Source organism: Podarcis muralis, chromosome 7, assembly GCF_964188315.1.
Source record: "Podarcis muralis chromosome 7, rPodMur119.hap1.1, whole genome shotgun sequence".
Taxonomy (NCBI): Eukaryota; Metazoa; Chordata; class Lepidosauria; order Squamata; family Lacertidae; genus Podarcis; species Podarcis muralis.
Window position 1 is genome coordinate 65,180,188 of NC_135661.1, and position 14,632 is coordinate 65,194,819.

General features: G+C 43.3%; 1 protein-coding gene across 1 annotated transcript in view; it reads left to right on the forward strand.

The window, feature by feature from the left end:
• Positions 1-675: 675 nt before the first annotated feature.
• EXTL1 (exostosin like glycosyltransferase 1) overlaps positions 676-14,632 on the forward strand; it is a 67,212-nt gene continuing 53,255 nt past the window's right edge. The window contains exon 1 of the mRNA XM_028738787.2: positions 676-2,156. Coding sequence (XP_028594620.2) covers positions 1,219-2,156 — 938 coding nt within the window. The 5' untranslated portion in view covers positions 676-1,218. The remainder of the gene's footprint in view (positions 2,157-14,632) is intronic.

Sequence of the window (14,632 nt, forward strand, 5' to 3'; positions counted from 1 at the left end):
GAGAAACAGACCCGCTCAGGGACAGAAATAACTTCAATCAGAGAGAAAGGAGGCGCGGGAGGGGGAATATAAACTAAAGGAGATCAAGGGAAAGAGAAGGAGATTAATATATCAAAAACGCAGCTTAGTCTTAAAGGACCTCCAAAAGGCTTCTGTAATGAGGCTGGGAATGTAAGCTTGTTGTAACTCCTGAGCAAGCTAAAAAGGAGGGGGTGGGAGAGAAAGAAGCGGGGTCGATGGACATCGCTGGGAAAAGGGCAGACGGGACCCTCTCCTGCATCTCAGACGCTCCTTGACACTTGACGAGGCGCCTGAGAAACGTGACCCCGGAACCCCTGGCTCGGTGGGTCTTCCGTCCATGGCAGAAGCTGCTGAAGTCTGCCGGTGCGAGTCTTTAAAGGCAAAGGATCCGATTCGGACCCGGCCGGCGTGTGAGGAGAGGCTGATCCTCGGGTTGCAGAGTCAAGTATCCAAAGAGAGGCTGAGCTGTTGAGAGTAGGACAGGGTGAACTCCCCAGAGGGGTGTGCGTAGCAGCAAGAGGCAGGGCTGTGGCGTCCCCGAAACTGATACCGGGACTTGAGAGCAACAAAACAAATCTGCAACCGCAGACTGGGCAAGAGAGTGGTTTGAAAGCAACATACAAAAGGCACAGGACGACTTGTTTTTTTAAAAGAGGGAAGAGAAAGAGGGCCGCCTCACTGAGGATTTAAAGCAGCAGCACAAGCCTCACACCAGAAAGTGGCAAGGGGGGAAATAGTAACAATCATCTCAGTTCAGGGTGGTTGCAAGCTGCGATAAAAAAACATTGCATTGTGGAGAAACGGGGCCCTGTAATGCTTTGCCACCTTCAAAGGGCAGGGAGATAAGGTAGGCTGCATATAGCAGAACTTAAGCGGTGCTGCTCTGAAGGAGAAGAAAGTGTTGCCATCAGAATTCGAGGCACAGGAAAAGGAGGAAAGCGAACTTCAAAAAGTGGAAGGAGCAGCAGTACCTGTGTGTGAGAGAGAGAAGATGGGAAAAGGTTTGGAAAGGTTAATACAGTTTTCCATGATTGACACGCCTCTCCACTAGTTTTGAGATTTGGGCTCCTGCTTAGCTCCAGTTGATTTACTTGCATCTTTTGAACCTGCCTGAATAATTTTTCCTTTCTGGATCGACTGAATGACCAACCTGGCCTCCTTTTTTCAAAGAAAGAGTTGAGGGTTCTGTATGAACCTATGCAGGCCCGGAAAAAATACATTTTCATGACTTTCTTTGCCACCTGGCTTCTGCTTTTCTTATTTGGAGGAGACCAAATCAGGCGCCTCCCATTCTTCTCTAGCAAGAAGGCTGGAGGGCTAAAGAGCTGGCCCCGCTGGGCAGATGGATTTCTCCTGAAGAACTTTGCAGATCCTGAAGAGCTCCAAAGTGATGATGGGGACAACGCTGAGCTGTCCCTCAAAACCCGGAGGGAGTTGAGGAGAAGCATCTACAAGAACAGCAGATGCCGCATGGACACTTGCTTCGATTTTTCCAAGTGTAGGGAACATGGGTTCAAAGTCTTTGTCTACCCCTTGGAAAGAGGGGACCCTGTCTCAGAAAGTTACCTCAAAATCATCACATCCATTGAAGAGTCACGGTATTATACCTCCAATCCCAAAGAAGCCTGTCTCTTTGTCCTAAATATTGACACTCTGGACAGGGACCACCTCTCCGTACAGTATGTCCACAACATCAATGAAAAAATCCAAGGTTTCCCTCTTTGGAATGATGGCCGCAACCACCTCATATTTAACCTTTATTCTGGCACGTGGCCTAATTACACCGAAGACTTGGGCTTTGACATTGGTCAGGCTATCCTAGCCAAGGCGAGCTTTTACGTGGAGAACTTCCGGCCTGGTTTTGATATCTCCATCCCTTTGTTTTCAAAGGACCATCCCCGGAAAGGTGGGGAGAGGGGCTGGCTGCAAAAGACCTCTGTCCCTCCAAAGAAAAAGTACCTCTTGGTTTTCAAAGGAAAAAGGTACCTGACTGGTATTGGTTCAGACACCAGGAATGCCCTCCACCATATCCACAATGGCAAAGATATTATTTCCCTGACCACGTGTAAACACGGCAAAGACTGGGTGAAACACAAGGATAAGCGGTGTGACAAGGATAATACAGACTACGAAAAGTAAGTGAGATGCTTTTTCTGACTCTCTGGGGCAGGTCATACCACAAGGCAAGGTAGATTTTGGGTACAGTTTAGGGCAGCAGTGAGGGATGCCAGTGGCTATGATCAACAGGGGTCAGGATCCATGGGGAAATTCTGCAGAAGTCCTGTGCCAAGAGCATGTACTCCTTCCAACAAGCCTTGTGCAAAACAATTTCCCAATCAGCCATGTCCCGTTTTAATAAGCATGTGTGAGGTGCGATTTTTATTTCTCACCTCAGGCGTTGAAATGTGTTGGGTGAGTCCTATAATTTGCTTCTAAGATGCTTAGGTGGAGATGTTCACGCAGTGAGGCAAACAGAGGACTCAGCAAATAAAAAATGCAAGTGCGACAGAATTTCCAGGATCAAAAAGCTAAGATATCTCGAAAGCCTTGTTACGTGGATTTGTAGTGTGACCCTCATGTAATGATGTGTCAGCGTAACCTTGCCAGGTTTGTTTGCTCAAACTTCTTAGGTTGAGCCACTCCTCAGTAGGGTTTGTCCCTGGAAGCTGTCACTGCCAGGGCTTGGCTCTGGAATGTGTAAAATGATAGTAAAGAAGAGTGTGCCTCTTAACATGTGCAGAGTGCTATCCTCTCAGTGCTGAGTCTCTGCAGCCAGCGCCCATATTTCTGGGATTGGGGTAGAAGTACTGGAGATGGAAGGCTGTTTCTTTATCCAAGCCTTGGTACTCTTCATTTTTATCATGCAAACTTATGTGGTCTGCACTACTTAGCATAATTTACTGTGCATAAGCTATCTTCTTTAGTCTTTTATGTTCTTCTATAGCATATTGGAGATGGCTAAACAAATATTTGCCTCCTTTTTCTTTTTCTTCTGAACAGCTAAGCCTGAAGGGTTCTGTGTGACTTGCAAGCTTCCAGTGCTAATTGGCCTTAATAAAAGTGCTTCATGTTCAACACTGCAGGCAGCAGTTACTCTTTTACTTTCAGATAATCTGCATGTTTTTATTTTAGGCAAATTGGTATAACTTGCATATCATTTTCAGAAAGGCATAGGGACTTCACGCACTAGACGTTTTCGATACTTCATCTGTGACATAACATTGATTCTTGTTCTGGAATTATTGATCCAGTTGAGACCCGTTTTCAGAAATATTTTATCGGGATCTAAAATGCATAATGAATTTAGACTTCTGTTCACTGTTGCTGGGCTTCTTGTCAATCTGTTATTGCCATTATTATTTCAAAAACTATTGAGCCAATGAATGCTAAGAATTTTTCTTTTAAAGCAATTTAAAATATTGCACTCATGTTCTCAGTATTCCAACAAATGACTCAGGGCAATTAAAAACCCATCATGTTCCAGGTGATGTAAGGCAGCTATAAGTCTGATCCTGATTGTATGCATGCTTTATTCAGAAGTAAACCCCACAGTATGCACTGGGATTTGCTCTCAAATAAGTGTGAGTACGACAGCTGCATAACTGATTTTAGTGAGAAGAAGCTAAGCACATAGATGAGAAAGTAGTTATAAGGGACTTAAGGAAGTCTGAGGCTGTAATACTGCCTTTGGCTGGAGCTGATGGGTGTTGTATAATTTATTTATATCCCAACTTTCCTCCAAGGAGCTCAGGATGGCATATGTGCTGTGTCCCCCCCCCCCATTTTATCCTCACAGTAGGTGAGAGACTTAATGGCTGAGCGGGGATTTGAACACCGGTCTCCCTGATAGTAGTCCGACAGGCTTATGAAGCCTACTGTAATGTGGTGTACACTTGAGAAGGGAACAAGCCCACTGAACCTGGTGGAAGTTACTTCTGAGTAAACATGTGCAAACAAGTGGGGTGCGCCTTTGGATTGTGCCCTAAGCGCATCACTGGTCCCAGTCATTTGCTTTAATAATAGTTGTGGTGGGTTAGTCATTAACCCATCCCAAATAGTATTAACCATTGACGGGTGAGTTGCCAAATGCTGAATAATCAAGGAGGTGTACAAGATTACCACTACTTTCAAGAAAGTGCCTTGTCACTAAACATCTAGTCATGGGCCGTCTCTGATGTTAACCGACATGACCAGGAAATTCTGCGAGTTGTTCTGCAATGGAGTCTCTCCTCTTCCCCTCTCCGCCAGATGGGAGGGGGTATAAAATAATACATTGTTATATATATTATATTATGATGCTGATTGAGGGCCAAATCTGCTTTGGAGAGTGTGCCAACTTTCCAGAGCACATACACATGGGGAGTGCATGTGGGGTGAGGAGGAGGGAAGAAAGAAAGAAAGAAAGAAAGAAAGAAAGAAAGAAAGAAAGAAAGAAAGAAAGGAATCATAGAATCATAGAGTTGGAAGAGACCACAAGGGCCATCGAGTCCAACCCCCTGCCAGGAAGGAAGGAAGGAAGGAAGGAAGGAAGGGAGGGAAAGTTCTGGTTGCATTCATTCTGCATCCATTCTGTTCACACAGTGACACAATTGGATATGATTATTTTAATTTCCTTTGGTTTATTCATTTAAAGATTTTTTGGCCACCTTATAGGACAAAGTTCTGCCTAGGTGACTAACGCAAGATAAATTCTCAAGTGGTACCCCATACAAAAAATGATATAACTTATGTATGGCAAATCCCATTTTCAAAAGTCAAGTTGAAATGTTATAATCTGGTCTACAGAGAATCACCTATTTATTTGTCATGCAATAGACAGAACAAAGCGCTGTCCAGACTTCCTTGAAGTGGATACAGTCCGTGCATGGAGAGAGGATTGGAATTGTACCCTCTGACCTCCAATGTGTTGTTCAGACCTTGTGTACAGAGCCTCTTCACAATGCCTAGCCGAGTTGTGCAAAAGGCCCAATCAACGCCTAGAGGTCACAGCCAGGGGTACAATCCCACCCCCATGCAGGTTGACTTTACTCTCTTGAAGGATGCCTGCACAGGGTGTATTACTCTATTTCTTGGGTAGGATATTAATATTTCCAAAAGGGAAGCACATGCTGGCTGGGGCTGATTGGAGTTCTGGTCCAAAACATCTAGAGGGCACCAGGTTGGTGAAGGCTGCTTTAAATGGTTTGGTTATTTTAATAATATTTTATCCCTTTTTGCCATGCAGACCATTAGATTCTAAAGCTTAGAGAGAACAATCTGGTATTCTTTCAATTGTGACATGGAGCTCTTTTCTTATTGCAAGGTTTCCCAAACTTGGGTGTCCACCTGTTTTTGGACTACAGTTCCCATCAGCTAGGGATGATGGGATTTGTAGTTCAAAAACAGCTGGAGACCCAAGTTTGGGAAACCATGGCTTATTGTATACTGGGTGAGATGCAAGACAACACTATAAGTACGGTAGCTACTAGCCCTGTGCAAGTCAGAATTTACTCAAAGGGGCCAGGCAAACAATCTTTTGAAAACTGGAAGATAGTTGATTCCCCTTTTTTCCCTCTTGTATGACCACTCTTTGATTTATTTTTATTTTTCCTTTTGGAAGATATTGTGTGCTGGTCATCCTGTAAAATTCTTCTTGTTGGTAATGAGGAGGGCTAGTCTCTTTTGCTGAATATACTGGCAGTGCTAAAGCTTGGATCAGTGGTGTTTAAAGTGCATAAAATCTTCACTATGACTTCAAGTATTTAAAAGACCTAGACCCCAGATCTTTGGGAAATCCAGGCATTTTGATAAAAAATTAGGTTTGGGCAGAAGACTCTTGTGACATCTTCAAGACTAGCACATTTATGTCATAAGACAGCCCAGAGGCTGCTGGTGGTGCAGAATGAAGCTGCTAGGCCGGTTATTGGGGCAGTCTGACAGGACCCTGTGTTACCGGTTCTGAAAGCACGGAGTGAGCTACTAGGCCCACTTCAAGGTGCTACTGCCTTGAAATTATTAGCTGTTTTGAACTCTGCCTGCCCTGCTTTTAAACAATTTAGATGTTTTAATTTTTTAAAAAATGTTTAAAAAATGTTTTTATATTATTTTATCATGGCATTGTTTTACTACTTTGGTGTTTTGCTGCCCTAGGCTGCTCTTGGAGGAAGGAGGGATAGAAATTAAATTAGTAATAATAATAATTTTCTTTGACATACAGTTCGCTTCCTTAGACTCAGGAAATCTTGTGCTATAATAAACGTGTCAGACTTTGAGGTTCCACAGTGCAAAGCTCTTTCTTTATCAAGGTTTGTACCTGCTTCCCCCAAATCCTTAAAGCTTGGGAGTGTGCAGTGCTTCAAAAATGTCATGACACAGATGAAATTTCACCACATGATATATATGTTGAATCAGGAAAGCTAGGAGGTTTGAATGACCAAAGCTGGGATAAATGATCTGGGGTTTTGTTTTGTTTGCTGACCTTTCAAGTTTGTTGAAATCAGCAGGCTTCTGCTGGCATAGAGCTTGACTCTTAGTTTCAAGGAACATAACAGATGGCAAATAATTTCCGTGATCATTCCTGTCTCTTCCACGCCGTCCTCAAGTACACCGCTACTCAATTTTCTTGATGGGGTGGAAGAAGGTGAAGTGTCTAGAAATTCAGGGATTCCCAGGCAGCTCTTTGTGAAAGGTCAAATAATCTAGCCAAATTAAAGGCGAGATAACCTGCTCCTATTTTTCTTGGACAGGATTCTTTAAAAAAACAAACAACAACAAAAACCAGACCTCCAGCCGTGATGAATCATGCTTTCATTGTGTGATTGTTCTGTAGTAAATATTGGATTACACTCAACCTAGAAAAAGCTCTTGGTTGCCAGTTCACACATGAAAGGACATCGCTTTGATTACCCAACACTCGATGGCTCCTTGCCAGATGTGTGAACAGACTCTATTAGCTAACTGTACTGGGTTTTGAGACGATGCAGAAGGAATATGAAATTGCTGTCTGTGGGTGCTTGACCTCTGGTGAGTCATTTGCACATGCACACCGTCACTTGACGCAGAAATCCTCATGTGACGATTGTGGATGCACGAAGCAGCCCTTTTGTTTCAAACTCAAGACCCACCTGGCACTATGTACTTATTTATTTCATTAAAAATTGTACACCCTTGTTTACAAAAAATCAATAAAATTATCAATAAGAAAAATTAACAGCAACAATGGAAGACTTTCAGAAAGTTAAAATAACAAAGGACTAAAAACAGATTGAAACTGGCGTCAACTTTCTAAACAACTAGGTAGGCTTGTCTAAACAAAAATGTTTTTAGCAGGCGCCAAAAAGAGTACAGTGACGGCTCTTGCCTGGTATCAGCAGGCAGGAAGTTCCAAAATGTAGGTGCTGCCACGCTAAAATATTCCACAAATTGAAGCTGCCAAGTGGGCGTATATGGAATAAAGCAGTATCATACCATTTCAAACAGTCATGGCTACCTCAGAGAATCCTGGGAGTTGTTAAGAGCACCAGTCATCATTACGAAACCCTCGTTTCCCTCACTGTCTTACAGTTCCCAGAATTCCTTTGGAAAGAGTGGTGGACTGTGAAACCATTCTGGGATTTAGAACTGTGGGGGGGAATAACGAGCTGCTAACAACTCTCAGATCGGTGCGGTGCAAGCAGACCAGTAGGAACACTGGATTGGGTCTCTCAGTGCACCCTTGTTGTGTCTGCTGTGCCCTGTCTCAGAAAACTGTGATGCCAGAAGACTGGCTCCTCCGAGTGCTGGCCTACCCGCCAGCCGCTCCAGGAGAAAGTACAGTGGTGCCCCGCAAGACGAATGCCTCGCAAGACAAAAAACTTGCTAGACGAAAGGGTTTTCCTTTTTTTAGTCGTTCCGCAAGACGAATTTCCCTATGGGCTTGCTTCGCAAACGAAACGTCTTGCGAGTTTGTTTCCTTTTTCTTAAAGCCGCTAAGCCGTTAATAGCCGCTAAGCCGTTAATAGCCGCTAAGCCGCTAATAGCCACTAAGCCGCTAATAGCCGTGCTTCGCAAGACGAAAAAACCGCAAGACGAAGAGACTCGCGGAACGGATTAATTTCGTCTTGCGAGGCACCACTGTATCCCCTTCCCTCTCTTCCTTCTTGCATTTATTCAGTCAACCAAGTATGCTTCTCTGAAGTTGACTGAAAACTGTATCTCATTTTGGAATTTATTTCATTTATTTATTATTAAATCTATATCCTTTCTTCTTCCCTGGTTCAACCCCTCCTCCTTTTTCCCTCATAACAACCCTGTGAGGTATTATTATTATTCATTTCATTTCTATACTGCTTTATGTTTTTAAGGGGGGAAAATCTCAAAGCGGTTTACAACCTGCATTAAAACATTAAATGAAAAGGTTAGGCAGAAGGACGGTGACCAGTCCAAGTTCACCCAGTGAACTTCATGACTGAGATGGGATTTAAAACATGAGCTCCAGGGTTCTAGATCAACACCGACCACAGCACAACACTGGCATGCGTGTTCAGTAGGTGTGAGAAGTATCTGATGGTACAATGAATGATTGGCATCTTTCGTTGTGCATTTATTTATTTGCTTTGTCATATTATTTTCTCTTCCTACCTCTGAGCATTGAGCTTACTAATTTTAAAAAATGGTCAAAATAATGAAAACACAATAATTTAACAGAATAATCCAGAAATAACTAACATCATCATAAATCACCGAACAAGAATTAGCATAGCACAGAAAGATATTCCTAGTCCTTATTAAGGGTGAGGTAAAATGGGATGGTTTACAACTTGAGCCTCTGGAAATCTGAGGTCATGTCCAAATTAATTTGTTTGTTCCCTGATTGTTATGGGAAGTCCATAAACCAAGCAGAGTTTCTGGTCCTAGAAGGTTGAGCATTTTTGTGCAAGAATAATGTGGAATATATAAATGCATCAAATCCACTAATTTTTAATTTGGCATCTGCTATGATCTTGAAAACATTAAGCAATCGTTTTAACTAAATGGAACCAAAATCTAAATAGTAACCAAGCAACGTATTTCTGATGTGGATTTCAGCTCTTTTAAAAATTATTATTTTAATGTTCATTGTAACATTAAGCCGTGCAGATAAAACAGAATAACAAAACGTGCAATTCATTCAGAGGCTAAAATTTGAATCGTCTAAACCGTCTAGAGAAAAAAATACAAATTAAAGATATTACTTAGAAGCCGGGGGGAAGAAGAAGGGAGAAAAGATAATGAAATTTGATATCAGAGAAAGTTCTGACATTGTCAGGCAGATAGTAAAGCGTTAAACTACTGGCACATAGTGGGGGTCATCACCATTTTTACAGAGAGAAGAGTGACATTTGGAATTCATAGCGATTGCACAGAGATCTGAGTACACAGACTACAGTAATGATAAGCACTGATTCCAGGTTTTGGGGGACTCCTGCAGGCTTGCCTATGGCTGCAGGCGTTGCAGTGATCAGTGCTGGATGACTTGGAGCTGCTGTTTTGATCTCCCTGATATAGGGATGGGCGAATCTGTCAGTCTTGGGATCTGTAGTTCGTTAAGGGTACTGAGAGTTGTTGGAGACTCTTACCCCCCTCAGATCTACAATGCCAGAGTGGTTTAATAGTCACTCCCTCTTTTCTAGGGAACTCTCGGAACTGTAACTCTGTGAAGGGAATGGGGTGTGTGTGTCTCCTAATATCTCTTGGCACCCTTAACAGACCCTCCAAGTGACCTTATTTTCCAGGGACAGTCCCGGATTTACAGAAGCCGTCCCGGTTTCTGATTTGATCCCGGAATGTCCTGCTTTTCCTTAGAATGTCCCTATTTTCATCTGCGAAAATTTTTTCCCTTTATTTCCCCCCCAAAAAACTAGGTGCGTCCTATGGGACGAAAAATACGGTAGTCCTCAAAGAGAGGTCTTGGGGCACTGCGGAATACAAAAAGCAAGGATGACTTTGAAACAGTTTAGTATTGGTCTATGTGTTGAATAAACAGTGTAGCCACCATCGACTCATGGTTCATTTTGGAATAACCTGTTAAGAAGACATGGAAGAGGCGCTCGATCTGGACAGAGATCAAAACCAACAGCATGAAGTATTTCATAAGCTTACCTGCTACTTAAGTAACTGGAACATACTAACCTGCATGATGTTGGTTTCTGCTTTCCTTCACTGTGCAGCGAAAGGGCTTGTCACGAGACAGGTGTTTACATTCCACAGTCTGTACTGTTGGAGTTTCTCACGGGAAAGGGAGACTGGATGTGACGTACACTGGTTTCCTGTTTTTCACTGTGTGATTCTCTCCAAGCTGTTGAGGAGAGAGGATGCATTCTCTGCTCCTGCAGAGGCAAGATGTCTTTCTGTAATATACCAGCTTTGAACTGTAAATAAAGCAATATAGAGTATGTAGTACGTACTCCTCATCCTTCCGCTGGGCACGGAACTCTGCTTTACACCAACACGTGGTTATGGGCCCAGAAGTCGAATCGGAGTGCCGGCAAAGGATCGGAATGCAGAGGGACAGATCGGATTGGAATCTGCTCTGCGCGTAAACATGATTGATGAGGTATGTGCTACTGCTCCGGGCAGCCTGCCAGCTTCCAGTTAATGGCTTTATGGCTGGACTTTGAACTTTTAAAGCCGTTTTGCCGGGAATACGCAAAGGGCTCCCAGGCACAAGTTACTATGCTGGGGAAATCGAAAGTAACTTTTAAAAGCGCTTTTGGACTAAAGCAGCTGCAGCAGTGACGCAGCAAGATTTAAAGCAGCATATATAACGCTGAAGGCTAATGCCAGAGTCATGATGGCCCTTCAGGATGCTTGTGGGATTCCTAAGCTCAACAAGAAAAACTATGCGGACTGGGTTTTGTATGCAGAGGCAGTTCTGCGGAAAGAGGGTTTGTTTGAGGTGATTACAGAAACCCCCCCCCAGCTCCAGTTACAGATGCATGGAAAGCTAAGGATTCCAAAGCACGGGGAACTCTTACATTGATAGTATCCCCAGAAGAGCTCTGTCTATTGCGTGATAAGACCTCAGCCAGAGAAATTTGGGATTCTTTGAGAGAGGCTCACTTAAGGACAGAAGCTGGATCTACTATGTTTTACTTTAACAAGCTGCATAATATGGCTCTTGCTGAAGGTGGAGATGTGCGTTTACATCTGATGGAGATGCAAAATCTGAGACATGAGCTGCAACAGAGAGGACTCAACTTTCCAGAGGCTGTGTATTCTTTCATGATACTACAATCTTTGGGTTCAGGTTGGGAGTCTGTTGCAACCCAGATTGCTGTGCAGCCAACAGCTCAGCTGACAGTGGACTTTGTTACTGCCGTGGTTTTAAATGAAGCAGATCGCCGGGGTGCTAGCTGCATGGGCAAGGGGGAGTCTTCACAGACGTCATCCCATAGTGCAGTGGAACCACCAGATGGCGCCAAAGCTTTGAAGGCAGTGAAATGCTACTCATGTGGACGTCTAGGCCATATGAAGAGGGAATGCAGATATCCCAAGGCCAAGACAGAGCAGCGCAGCGAAAGCTCATCGCGCGGAAAAGGCCGAGGCAAAGGCAAAGGTCCGGTGTCTAGGACAACGCAGCACAAGGCTATGGTTTCACGCTTCACTCCAAAGGTTGCAGAGGTCCAGAAGACGTCTAGATCTTTCTTCGTTGTTGATTCAGCGGCGACCCACCACATGTGCAATGATAAGAGACTGTTTGTGTCTTTTACACCGCAGGAAGGTGCGATTCACCAGGCGGATGACCACACTATTCCCAGTAAAGGCTACGGAACTGTTGTTCTTCACAGTTTGGACTTATCGATACAGAATGTCCTTTACGTGCCAGACGCCAAACATAATCTTCTCAGCGTTGGACAGCTAATTGAGCGGAACATTGACGTTTCCTTCAAGAACAAGAAGTGCATCATCACAAAGAAAAATGACTATGTGTTGCATGCTGAATATGTTGATCGTTTGTTTGTTTTGTATTATGATGATGTTGTGCAGGATGACACTTGTTGCATTGCAGGTTCTAACAAAAGTTTGCATGCAGGATGTATTCATGATTTTCATCGAAAATTTGGTCATTTGCATTTTGAGGCAGTATCTAAAATGCCTGCCTTGGTTGAAGGTATGACTATTAAACCCTGCAAGTACCACATGAAGTGCAAAGCATGCGCAGCAAACAAGGTGAAAATGGCTGCGAAAGGTAAGGTGTCTAGTAGGCAAGCTACGGAACCATACCAGATCGTTCATGCTGATTTGGTTGGACCACTAGCGCCCTCTTTGGGTGGAAATAGGTACTTCATGGTTCTCATTGACGCATTTTCTAGATATATTTTTGTGTACAATCTCAAGCAGAAATCAGAGGCTTTTCCTAGGTTCAAGGAATTCTGTGCTTGGTTGGAAAATGTGCATGGTAAGAAGATAAAGACTCTTTTCAGTGATCGCGGGGGAGAATTCACTTCTCAGCAGTTTGAAGCTTTTCTGACTGAGAAAGGAATTCAACACGATTTGTCTAGTCCTCGCTCGCCATGGCAGAATGGACTTGCGGAACGGGCAAATCAGACATTGCTTCAAGGGTTAAAAACCTTGCTGCATGATGCCAATCTTCCAGAGAGTTATTGGGCCGAATCTCTCTCGTGTTTTGTTTACAGTTACAATCGCAGGTTATCTTCAGCGATTGGTTGTACCCCCTATGAGAAGATGTTTGGCAAGAAGCCATACATCAAACACATGAAAATTTTTGGTTCTGACATGTGGATTCACTCACCACAAAACTCCAAGTTAGACAAGCGTGGATTGCATGGTATCTTTCTAGGTTATCAGAAAGGGTCTTACAGAATAATGATGACTGACTCTAAGACAATTAAGCTCACGAGAAGTGTTGAGTACAATGCAAAGTGGGGGGAGAATGTGGGAATTTTCCAATGTTATCCTGATGACGGTGATGAGACTGAGGATAGTCAAAAGCAACCACAACAACCCACACCCACTGATGAAGGTTCTGAGTCTGAATCTGAAACTGAATCGGGTGATTCAGAGGATTTCAAGAGTGCGAAAGCCTCTATGCGACCCTCTGAAAGCTCTGATCGAGAAGAATTGGAGGAACCATTGTTCACAATAGGTCGTTTTTCTCCTAAGAAGGAAGAGGAGAGTGTTGAGGACTTAAGGCTAATTCGTAGGTCACAGAGAGCCACAAAAGGCAAACCTCCAAAGAGATTTGCTGATGAGTTTGCTACGATAGCAGTAACAGCTGTTAAAAGCTCCAAGAAGGTATTTGAACCTTCAAGTTTCCAAGAAATCCAGGGTTTGGATTCAAAGGAAGCTGAGCCATGGTTAAATGCCATGAAGGCTGAGCTTGATTCCTTGGAAAGGAACAAAACATGGGAACTAGTTCCAGTAGTTCCAGGAATGAAACTGCTTGGAAGCAAATGGGTCTTCAAAGCGAAGACTGATCAAAATGGCAAGATAGTCAGACACAAAGCCAGATTGGTAGCCAGAGGTTTTGCACAGGTACCAGGTGAAGACTATCACGAGACCTACTCACCCACAGTGAGGTATGAAAGCATTAGGCTTATGCTCAAGCTAGCTGCAGAGGAAAATCTACACATTAGTCACCATGATATTAATACAGCTTTTCTGTACGGATCTCTGGATGAATCACTTTATATGCTTCCACCTGATGGCGTACAGGTAAAACAGGGATTTGTTTGTGCTCTGAAGAAATCCCTTTATGGTCTCAAACAAAGTGCACGGTGTTGGCACACAAAACTCACTGAAGTATTGTTTTCTCTAGGTTTTCAGCAAGGGAAAGCTGATCCATGTGTATTTGTCAAAGAGGAGGGGCAAAAGAAACTGTACTGTTTGTTTTATGTTGATGATTTATTATTCTTTTGGAAAGATGTCGCAATGTACAATAACGCCCTAGCTCAACTGAAAGAGCACTTTGACATGAAAGATCTTGGTGAGGTAAACAACTACCTATCTCTGGAAATAGAGAGAGATCAAGATGGTAACATTCTAGTACACCAGTCACGGAAAATTGCTGATGTGTTAAGCAAACTAAACCTGATGGATGCTAACCCTGTAGACACACCGATGACAACAGGTTATCAGGTAGATGACACTGAAGAAGCATTTTCTGACACTACACTATACAGAAGTGTGCTAGGCAAGCTAAACTTCATTGCCAGATGTTCAAGACCAGACATTGCTGTTAGCTGTAATTTGCTAAGCAGACAAGTCAACAATCCTAGTGTCAAGGATTGGAAAGCTCTGAAACGCATAGCGCGGTATTTGAAAGGCACTATGCATTACAGACTGAGACTTAACAATCAGAAGTCTGGTGGTCTTGAAATATTTGCAGATGCAAGTTTTGGAAGTGACACTACAGACAGGAAAAGTACGTCTGGAGTTTGCTACATGTACAATCAGGGTCTGTTTGATTGGTCATGCAAGAAGCAAACAACAGTTAGCTTAAGTACTTGTGAAGCTGAACTGAATGCACTGTCTTATTCACTTAAGGATTGTGAATGGTTGATACAATTGTGCAAAGACATGAAAATTCCTGTCAAATGTCCAATCCAGGTTTACCAGGACAACAAAGCATGTTTGGCTTTGCTGAAGTCTG